This window comes from Paramisgurnus dabryanus, chromosome 4 (genome assembly GCF_030506205.2).
Source record: "Paramisgurnus dabryanus chromosome 4, PD_genome_1.1, whole genome shotgun sequence".
NCBI classification, from domain to species: Eukaryota; Metazoa; Chordata; class Actinopteri; order Cypriniformes; family Cobitidae; genus Paramisgurnus; species Paramisgurnus dabryanus.
In genome coordinates this window covers 15,476,682-15,488,074 of record NC_133340.1, presented here as the reverse complement: position 1 = coordinate 15,488,074, position 11,393 = coordinate 15,476,682, and the positions used below count along the sequence as shown (strand labels likewise).

General features: G+C 37.0%; 1 protein-coding gene across 2 annotated transcripts; it reads left to right on the top strand.

Annotated features, from left to right (window-relative positions):
- Positions 1-805: 805 nt before the first annotated feature.
- clgn (calmegin) lies at positions 806-9,629 on the top strand. Of its 2 annotated transcripts, none has more exons than XM_065265155.2 (15): positions 806-961; positions 1,520-1,696; positions 1,816-1,889; positions 2,701-2,759; positions 2,909-3,050; positions 3,156-3,237; positions 3,372-3,564; positions 3,910-4,099; positions 4,875-4,988; positions 6,293-6,449; positions 6,660-6,875; positions 6,969-7,085; positions 8,016-8,163; positions 8,245-8,345; positions 8,686-9,629. In XM_065265155.2, the coding sequence occupies exons 2-15, from the start codon at positions 1,520-1,522 to the stop codon at positions 8,764-8,766; spliced, it is 1,851 nt and encodes a 616-aa protein (XP_065121227.1). In that variant the 5' UTR covers positions 806-961; the 3' UTR covers positions 8,767-9,629. The 2 variants fall into 2 exon arrangements, with proteins under 2 accessions (XP_065121227.1, XP_065121226.1); XM_065265154.2 differs by having other exon boundaries at positions 806-1,056.
- The last annotated feature ends 1,764 nt before the right edge of the window (positions 9,630-11,393 follow it).

Here is an 11,393-nt window from a genome sequence, read left to right as displayed (position 1 = left end):
TATTACCAAGAGGGCTCGATATTTTGGAAGATATTCTTAAATTAGATGTTTTGATTTACTTTGTGAATTAAATCTACGGCAGTGGAATATAGCGGAATATAAAATAGGACTTTTATTTTGACAGGCGATGAAGGAGTTGCTTTGAACATGGGGGGGGTGTCAGAACTGACCTCAGTGGGCATGACTAAAACATATCACAAAGGGCAATTAATGCTTCGCAACATATACTACTGGGTAAATTAATGGGGCCTTTATTTTGACAACTCATGCAGAATTGTGTGCATCACACTGAGGGAGCTGTGAAAGGCTACTGTAATTGAATGAAAATAACGTAAATAAACTTTAATGCATGTGCTATTTATCCACATCATCTGCGTGCATTTTTCCATACGCACAACTGCATAATAAAATTTCCTGAATTAAATAAAGAGAAATGACAAATCAGTAACGTTACTTGCTGCTCGCCACTTTTTTTGCCATAATACCAATTCATATCACCCTTTAACGAGTATTTTCGAATAAATGAATTACAAACATCTTTGACTACATTGCCCACAACTTTTATTTTGACAGATTATGTGAAAATGGGTTTTATCTCATATTGACCTTGCTGGTTTTGTTTAAACCCACAGGGGCAAGATGTATATAATAGAATAAGAATACTATGTGTGTAATATACACATATTTTAAACCAATTTTTTTTCAACCAATGCAAAAAAGCTTTAAAATTACGAATCTTGAATCTATTAAAAACAGGTGGGGCTTTTATTTTGATAGGTGACGCGGAAGTATTTTTTCATTACTAAGGGGCGGTTGGTTGTGAGCGGCGCTCACGCTCAGATAACACCCGCTATCTCTCTCATTCATAGCTGTCTCTTCGCGCCGAAAAGCTGAATGACAAACCCATCCGTTTAACCTTCCCCTGACCGAAACATTGCAAATATTTATTTAGCCGGACAAGGTAAGCGAATAAGACAAGCAGTTTGCCGTCCAACACTATAACTGTTGAGCACGCAGACTGGCATCATCTTCATCACCGTCATCATCCAGCTAACGGTACTGCAGCTAGCCAGTTAACGTTACTGTTATTGTGGCTCACAAAATTGTTTCTATTAAGTAAATAGAATTTAAGTATTTTATTAGGACCAGAATAGTGTATAGTTGAAAATAATTTTGTTTAATAATTTCAAAGACCACCTGGCACCTGCATTTCGTTTCTGTTTAACGTTAGTTGACAGGTCAAGGGACAAATGTTGTCGTTATGCTCCATCTTTTTATCGATAAATGCTTCAAACAAACATGAAGACCTAATGTAATATACCGAAACGTAAAATATAAATGTTGCCTTCTGGTCGCAGATGTGTCGATCGATAGGGGGGTAAAATGACATGGGATCAAATGGTCCTTCTCAGTAAAGAAAGGACTTGCAGTTAAAGAATGAAGAGGCTATCCAGTTTTTAGGCTAAAAATGTAATAGAGTTTTTTCATAAAACAAGCATTTTTGCACGTTTATTTGTAGATGAAGTTACGTTGGGGCTGGGCGTGTCTTTTGTTACTATCCATCTCCATGGTAACCTGGGCCCAGGAGGAGGAGGATCTGGAGGATGAAGAGGATGCTCAAGTGGAGGATGGTGATGTGGACATGGAGACAGGCGGTAGTGAGGACGTGGACGCAGATGTCAATATTTCTTTCCAGGTTAAACAACGTTCATTATTAACATAAGGATTTACCTATGAGAAAAGCCTACATTGCTTGTTTTTCATGCTTAATGTGTGCTATTTGTAAATATTCACTAGGCAGTTTGATATCCACAGGTAACATACAAGACCCCAGTGCCGACAGGAGATGTGTTTTTTGCCGAAACCTTTGATGAAGGTTCTTTAAGCAGGTTTGTGAATCCTAGCAAACTGTTACTGATCATTTTATTTCTTAAGCACTGCCATTTTGTCATAAATGGTGGGCAAAACCAATAATTAGAAAACAATGTGTCACCATTATAATTTGATATACCATGAATTTAACAGTTCAATGATGAAAAATTTTGCAACATTTTATAACATTACTTGATATTTAAAAGAGGAGTGTTTCAATTTTAAGAAAATATAAAATAATCTAATGTAATGTGTGTGTATATATATATATATATATATATATATATATATATATATATATATAAAACTATATAACTATATAGTGGTGATCAGTGGTGTATATAGACCTTACATAACGAACTGTTATGTTTGTATTTCCTTAAAATGAGCCATTTCTATCTATATACACTGTGAGTCCCCCCTGGAAGCCACATGGAAGTCGCCATTTTGTGCCACCATGTTTCTACAGTAGCCCTAAACAGACAGGCTGCTCTACAGAGCGTGTTTTGTCAATATGTTGTCAATTGATCACTTAAAAGCTAGAATTATAGTCCAGTTTTTACGCATATGCTAGGGTCCGCATACAGTACGGAGGGTCCGGGTACAGTGAGCGTGATGCACATTTCATCATCAGGGTAACATTCGCACCGCCAGATTTTTGTAACTGCGAATTGTTTTGAACTATGCTTTGCAAGTCTGTGCATTCCACCGTGTGCATACATTCACATATACAGAAAAAAACAGACTTTACTACGGGCTTAATACCTAGTATGTCATTTGCTTGATTTTCATGGTGTATAATTGTTTTGTTTTTGTTTTTTTTTGCAGCTGGCAGCAGTCTAAAACAATGAAGGAAGATGCCGACGAAGATATTGCAAAATATGATGGTTAGTTTAAAAGCATGACCTACATGCTGGGTGTGCTATTTATATATGTGCGTAGATTTGTATATCTGTGATGAATTGCATTTTTATGTGAGCCCCACCTTAAAACCCCTTCTGTTTTTAACCACATATTTTTAATTTTTTTACTGTAGGTAAATGGGAGGTTGAGCCCCTAAAGGAAAACAAGGTGCCTGGTGATTTGGGCTTGGTGCTGAAATCTCGTGCCAAACACCACGCTATTGCTGCTTTGCTTAACCGACCCTTTGTCTTTAAGGACAAGCCACTCATCGTTCAGTAAGTGGTTGTGTTTTACAGGTTAAATGGCAACCGCATTAGTGTGATAACACTGACACTTGAATTATAAAGCTTTTGCATTATAACAATACCTGGTCTATGCAGGTACGAGGTCAATTTTCAAGATGGTATTGACTGTGGAGGGGCTTACATCAAGCTTCTGTCAGACTCAAAGGACCTCGATCTGGTAAGGGTGTTAAATGATTGACTGCTTCATGGTATAGTAACAAAAGAAAAAAAAGTGTGCAGACAATCTTGGTTACTTGGTTAATGTAAAATGATGTAGATAAATGAAATGACCTTTGTCGTTTTGACTCACAGGAGCAGTTTCATGACCGGACCCCATACAGCATCATGTTTGGGCCGGATAAATGTGGAGAGGACTACAAACTGCACTTTATCTTCAGGCATAAAAACCCCCTTAATGGAGATAAAGAAGAAAAGCATGCCAAAAGACCCGACGTTGATCTGAAGAAGTTCTACACAGAAAAAAAGACTCACCTCTACACCCTTGGTAAATTGTCTCTCTAGTTTTTATTTAATAACCCTGTTAAAAACAGATTAAGCAAAATGCTACACATTCAGGTGTTTTCTAGCAAGACCGATTATTCAAATATTATTTTATGGTAACTTAAGATGCAAAATTAGTTGCTAAACTTGAATAAATTTGCTTGTATTTGAACACAGAGGCTCTGAAATGTATGTATTTATTTATTTAAAGTGTTAAAATTGAAAATTATTGTTATTATGAAGGGGTAACAATAATTGATAAATTAATGTTTATCAATGCAGTAGATATAAACAATAAATGATTTAATGAATCATTATCAATTATTATCGACAATTGTTCTCTTCCCAGTTTTAAATCCTGACAACAGCTATGAGATCTTCATTGATCAGTCCAGCGTTAGCCGAGGAAGCCTGTTAACAGATGTGGTCCCACCTGTGAACCCCCCTAAAGAAATTGATGATCCTAAAGACTCAAAGCCAGAGGACTGGGATGAGAGAGCCAAAATCCCTGACCCAGAAGCAGTCAAACCTGAAGACTGGTGAGACTATAAAGGGTTTTATCTACTTGCAATAGCTTAAATTTATTTTCCAGCAAATGTTGTTTTGTGATACAGTAGGCCAGTGTTTCCCAACCACTGTGCCGTGCCACACTAGTGTGCCATGACCGCTTTTTTGGTGTGCCATAGAAAAATAACACTGCCACAGATTTTGAAAAAGCACTCAACGTTAGCTACCAGGTTGCTGAGTTGCGTTTGTCACTGTCATCAATTCCAGCCAGGATATCATTTGTGTACATCAAACAAGATCAAGTTTCACATTAAATGTGAATACTACGTTTAATACAGTACAATATTCCAGTTTAACAAGTCATTTAAGCATACAGGTTTGGGCAGATCTGTTAATGCTTATTGTAAAAATAGTGTGCAATATGATTTTTTTACTTATCAAAACTGTGCCGTGGCAGAAAAAAGGTTGGGAAACACTGCAGTAGGCTACATTGTTGTGAATTGCTAACAAGTGTTTAGGGGTTACTGAATTTAACAATTACGTAATTCCTGCAGGTAAATGCATTGGGCGGGTGTCCAAATGTTCTAAATATAATTTATTTCTCAACAAACTTTAAGGCACTTTTAATCACATTTAAAGACTTTCTTGAAAAGCAGGTTTACAGAAAATGACAATTATACTGTAGTGTTTTAAATAAGGGGCAGCAGTTGTTCTCCGGATTTAAAGCATGACCATGTAGTATTTTTAGCATGTTAGTATTAGTTTGAGTGACCTTGTATGCCCTTCTTTCTTTATTAATCTCTCTAGGGATGAAGATGCCCCAGCTAAGATACCTGATCCTGATGCAGTGAAGCCTGATGGGTGGCTCGACGATGAACCAGAGTTTGTCTCTGACCCCACTGCAGAAAAACCTGATGACTGGTGAGAACTTTTTTGTCATTCCAGTGTCTTGTGTTAGTGTTCCTTGAGGAGCATTATTATTATTTGTGTTAAAGGGCACTTATTATGCAAAATCCACTTTTTTTGGACATAAGTGTGTATTGGCAGTGTGTGAACACAACGACCCTACAATTAAAAAAATCCACGCACTCCTTTTTTTAATCCCCATTTTGATTCTCCTGTTAATGTGACGTCACGCTGATAAAGCCCTGCCCACGGCCACTGACTGACAGTCCTGCATTTCCATAGTTTCCATCCTTATCTTCCATCCGCCATATCTCAATATTGAGATACTATTGACTCAGACTGTATTCACAGGAATCACATCTGTCCTTACTAAAAGCACTCACTGTCATTCTTAGTAAGGGAGTGGGGAGCAGTGGCTCATTTGCATTTAAAGGTACACACACAAAAAGCGTGTTTTTGCTCTCACCCAAATAGGTGTATTTTGGGTTTGCTATAATAAATGATATGTGGGGTATTTTGAACAGAAACATTCTAAGCACTCATGAGACTTAATTGCATCTGGTAAAAATTGGTATTATATGTGCCCTTTAAAGTTCTATTGGGGTAGGGGCGTGTTTGTTTAGGTGATTTCAAATGTCAACATTGGCTTTTAGAGATCATGCACCCTGCCTTTAATCTCTTAGAGAATGACTTAAATTGTAATTATATTTGTAAAATGTTTAATATTTATATTTTATGCTAGAGGATAAACTGTACTGTATGGTCTCCTAAGCCCACAAGAGGTCCACACACACATATATACGGTTCTGGGGGGCACCAACAGGCTTGAGTCAAAAAAAACTTTCTCTGCAGTGAGTGTAGTGGCTAATGGGACAGGACACATTAAGTTAAGCCAATTTATTTTGGACCAAACAGTACTAAAAGAACCTACTAAAACCACTGTTTTGTAACTAAACACTGGGGTCTAGTCTGCACAACATTAATCGAATCCCCTGGACAGACTGACTTATATACTAAATTAGCCATGTTACGATAAACTAAACTCTACAGGACAGAAGCTCTCCACAAACGGGCTTGAAGCCCCCTGAAGTAAGGCCAGTATCTTATTTTTATATGATGCACATATGCTATTAAAAAGACACGATCAAGGTGGGGAAGCACTGAGCACAGTGAAGTACTATTGATTCAAATTGTCAGACAGTCATCTCTAATACTTATTACACTATATTAAACACTATGCTGTCATTTATTATGTATTAATAACTTCTGCAGCACCTTTACATTAATGTTTTCATTCCCTACAACTCTGTCTTTCTCAGGGATGAGGAAATGGATGGAGAATGGGAGGCTGCTCAGGTGCCCAACCCAGCCTGTACAACTGCTCCTGGCTGTGGTGAATGGAAAACACCCATGATCAATAACCCTCAGTACAAGGGCAAATGGAAAGCACCTCTCATAGACAACCCCAACTACCAGGTACTGGCATTTGGAGGCATGAATATGTTATTAAGGCACCTTTTTTCATTTATTTTATTTAGTTTAAAGAAATGTCACACATATTCTATCCTTCTACTGTAAATATAGTTTTCCTATAGCTCATGCTAGCATACTCCCAGTCCCAGGGTATGACCACAGATCTTTGAAATAAACAATGTTTCTCTCTCATGTTATGGCAATTGTTCACAGGGAGCATGGAGTCCACGGAAGATCCAAAACCCTGACTACTACGAGGATCTTCACCCGTTTCGAATGGATTCATTCAGAGCTGTGGGTCTGGAGCTTTGGTCTATGACCTCTGACATTTACTTTGATAATTTCATCATAACTGCTGAGAAGGAAGTGGCAGACCGCTGGGCTGCAGACAGCTGGGGACTCAAAAAGCTGGTTGCCAGCGCCAATGAGGTTTGTCTCTGTCTCACACAGGGTTCTGTTGCATTTCTGCTTTCTGCATTATAGCCTTTGATGTGGTTAATATACTTTGTCTCTTCGTCTTAGCCTGGAGTGTTGAGTCAGTTGGCGCTGGCTGCTGAGGAAAGGCCCTGGCTGTGGGTGATTTACATTCTAACTGTCGGTCTGCCTTTTGGACTCGCTGTGCTCTTCTGCTGGCCCAAGGTAAGGGCTGGTCACAGATAAATGCATATGCTGAATCTCAAAGAAGACATTTGACATGGCAGGCCTGAAATATAGACTGTTAATATGTTGCTTCATTTTTACTTAAATCATACAGATTAAAATTTTGGTGTTAAGCATATTCATCTGTTTTGAGCATAATAGAATGCTGCCATATTTCCCCAAGTGAAAAAAAGAAGTACTCTTTCTTAGTGCTTTAATTTTCACTTAATATAATAAAAATATGATAATTAGCATGATCTCTGAAAGCCAATTTTGACATTTGAAATCACCTAAACAAACACGCCCCTACCCTAATAGAATCTGGACCTTCTTTTGATAGACCCGCCCCACACATACGCAACCCAGGCAAAGATGTTGGTTAGTAGACAAGCCCCTTCCTGCTGATGGCTACAAGTGTGTTTTGGTAGTTGGCCCGACTCCCTTTTCCAAAGTGTTTTTCAAAAATCATGCAGACTGCCTTTAAGAACATCTTAGTGTACTTATCTGTGCTTTAAGAAACCATGAATTTGTACTAAAATGTATTTTAAAACTGAATTTAGGTACCACTTGTAGTAAACTTGAACACATTTACATTATGGTTACATGTTACATTTATTCATTTAGCAGATGCTTTATATTTAAAGTGACTTACAAATTATTTTTCTGATAGTTTTGCATAGTTGTGCACACTTAGGAAATTTAATTTTTATTTATTGAAATAAATGCAGACACAAGGTCGTATTTGAGTTCAAACTTCACGTTTCCTTGAAACCTTAAGTTATTAAACCTTTGTTTTAATCTGGTTTATCATTGAAGATGAATTGATATTAATGTGTTTGAGATTAACCAGCTACTACCCACCCTGTTGTCTTGTTCAAGTGGACTTGGCCAACTCCGTTTGAGTATCTTACACTTGTTTGTATGTTGTAGAAGTCAGAGGACGACTATGCATACAAGAAAACTGACCAGCCCAAAGCAGAACCAGAGGACGTAGCAGAAGAAGAAGAGGGGGAGGAAGAGGAGGAGAAAGGAAATGATGAAGAGGAAGCAACAGCAGAGGAAGCAAATGAAGCTGCTGGTTTGTAAAATTGTATTGTATTACAATTGTCTTAGAATTTACCAATTATTTTCCTCATTTGATACTCTTTAATTTCCCCAGTGGATGAGAATGAGGATAATGGAGGAGATACGGAAGAAGATGAAGAAGAGGAGGAGGAGGAAGAGGTCAGGGAGCCAAACGACTCACCCTCAGAGGACGAAGTAAGCGGGTTAAAACAACTGCCAAATAGGCTGTCATATATTTAAGCTCTAGTACTACCACCGTCCTTACTACTCCATGACTTATATCATTTTTTTATATTAAAGGTGCACGATCTCTGAAAGCCAATGTTGAAATTTGAAATCACCATATATTTCAAATCTACATTCATATACTTCCTTATTTCTTAAATTTATCAACATTAGAAAGAGGATGTGAACAAATTTGTGGGTACACACCTGCTGTAACTTCATAGGAGATGATGCATGAGACCCTTTTCTATCATACCTTACTATTGTTGCATAAATCATAAAGGTAGATGACAACTTTGCGTTTTTGCAGATGAAGGACGCTGATGAGGGAAATCAGATCGCAGGAGAGGAACCCAAAGTTGTCAGAAAGAGAAGAGTACGAAAGGATTGAAGACCCCTCCTCCCTATTCTCCACGTTTTCCTCCTTTCTCTTGTTCCTCTGCCTCTTTTTGCTGCATGCTTTCGGCTTTACGCCCTTCAGCATGCGGAAAACGGCAATCCTAGCCATTTCGCTAAAGAGGTCGTCATTCATCCGATGTCACCTCGCCTCACTTACTCCAGTCTTCCGCTTGGTTCCTGTCAGTCCCTGCTGAGTTTTACCTCTCAGGTTTCCTTTATAGAATTTTTTTTTTGCCTTTTTTAGATTAAAATTTAAGGAGTAGTTCCGGGCCAGTGTTGTCCTACAATTGATGAGATCCGAGATCTGTGAAGGAAAATATTCAATGGTATTTTAAAAAGATTAACTAGTTTATGATCACATCTATGTTTTAGTTCTTTAAGTTATTACAAAAGTATTTGTTATGAGCTTTTTAACTTGATGAAAGCACACTGGTCATATTTATTGTCTGTATGTCATTTGAAAATGATGCAATTGAATTGACTTTTTAATCTTGTAGTTATTGCCACCGTTGGCAGGCTGTTGAGAGGAGCTCTGTTTTCACAAGACACCTAGGTCAGTATTGCTGTTTTGACATTAAACAAAGTCGCTACGCACAGTTAAACCTGATACCAGGTATTTAAAGACATGCTCGAGTCTGACAACTCAAACTGATCACTGTTTTGACATCAGATTGACCATTAGTATGGAATTACTTCAGGAGGCCTGAAAGCAGACATGGTTGTTCTTCAGGTGAAGAACAGTTTAGTTTTTTCTGCTTTTTCAGGTCACGTGTTCAGCCTTACGAAGACAGCGTTTCGTTTACATGTTTGCGAACTGTTCATTGCTCTTGAAAATAAATATTTACTATAAATTGACTGGTTCGTTTCCATGACTTCACAAGAAACACCCGTTTGTGCAAAGGCAAATTATTTTATTAAAGGCGTAATTGTAACAAAATAAAATGTACACTTTCAGAACAGGCAGTATACATACATCAGGTGCTTGCAAACATAAATAAACATGAACGTTCATAACAATAAACAGAATAATAATAATGTTGTAGTGTGGTTGTAGCCAGTATCTGTGCCAAATCATTTTGTGTTTCTTATATTCATACTGACAGATTCACATCTGCAAAATCTGAGCAAAGAGCATCTGTATTCATAAATGTCACTTAACCAGCAGACTGCTTCCTTAGGATAATCCCATTTCCAAAAAGAAGGTAAATCTCAATAAAGAATAATAAAATGTAACATTATGAAAGTTAAAAGATATAAGATAAAAATGATTTAAAGATTAAACGGTTAATTTTGAGATATAACATCTGAAATCACTGACTTCTGAATCTGAATTAAATGCTAATTTACCAAAGCTTTATTATTACTTTTTATTGTTATGTGACGGAAATGGGCTTCCATAGCTTCCCGATCAGACAGATCAATATCACTCAGTCAACCTCTCTGCAAACGTTAAAAGCCTGACAGTCTATTTCTTCCACCATTTCATCTCTAGGATTCAAACATGAATAGTGTCCTCCAACACAATACTGGAGTTTAACACACAAGCCATTTCAGTCTATCGATCCCACAGCAAAGATGGCAGTTATGTCTGTGCACCAGTCAGAAAATCTGCAATACATTTATGTATCAAAGAAAGTAAATCTAATTTGGTGGGGTAGGGCCCTCTTAAAATATAACAAAAGACTGACAAATGGGCTGGGTTAAAGTGAAGTGGTTTAGGTTCGAGAAATCTATCCTAGGCTTTTTTACAACCATGCATTTAGACGTAATGCGATGTCATGCACTTTCAAAGTAACATGTATGTGCACATCATTATACACATCAGATGTGTGCTTTACTGTCCACATCTATAAAAAAAAAATTGTTTAAGTTCAGTCAATTTGAAATGAATTTCAACTTTCTTGACTAGTGAGGAGTTGCTATAAATTATAAAAATTACATTGAAATAACTTAACTTTATAATTTACAGGAACTCTTCACTAGTCAAGAAAATAAATTGTAATGTCAAATTGATGAAACTTAAAAATGTAAGTTTCAACTTTTTAATTTTACAGTGCACATTGTTATTTACATCCAGGCCAACAGATGTGTATATTAAAGCTGGAAAATATTGGTGTAATTGATAACTGATATCATTAGCTATTAATGTTGACTTCAGGGTCTCAAACTAGTTATTAAGTTAATAAGTTTTGAACTTAATCAAAATTTGCATTGTGCATACAACTTATTTGTATCAGATGCAAGTTTTTAAAGGATGGAAATCAACCTAATCCTTACATGAATATGAGAAAATAAGATAATACTGCAATTCTTTATGCTTACTCTGATTCCTATCTTATTTAACTGATGAGCTTACGTGCTTCGGCCAGTTATATGTTGAAATTAGTAGGATTTTGGTAAAAGAGAAATGATATAGCATATGTTGGCCTAACGCTCATTTCGTTTCCTTTTTGTCAATCTCTTTTTCTCTAAACATATGAATGAAAAATGTAACCGAAGTAAGATGAGAATATCAAAACATATTTACAATACTCAAACCATGAGAATATCGAAAGATTTCCCCCCACCTCTAAAGGACAGATAGCAGTTTAGTCCATTCAAGTAATAACCATACCATGC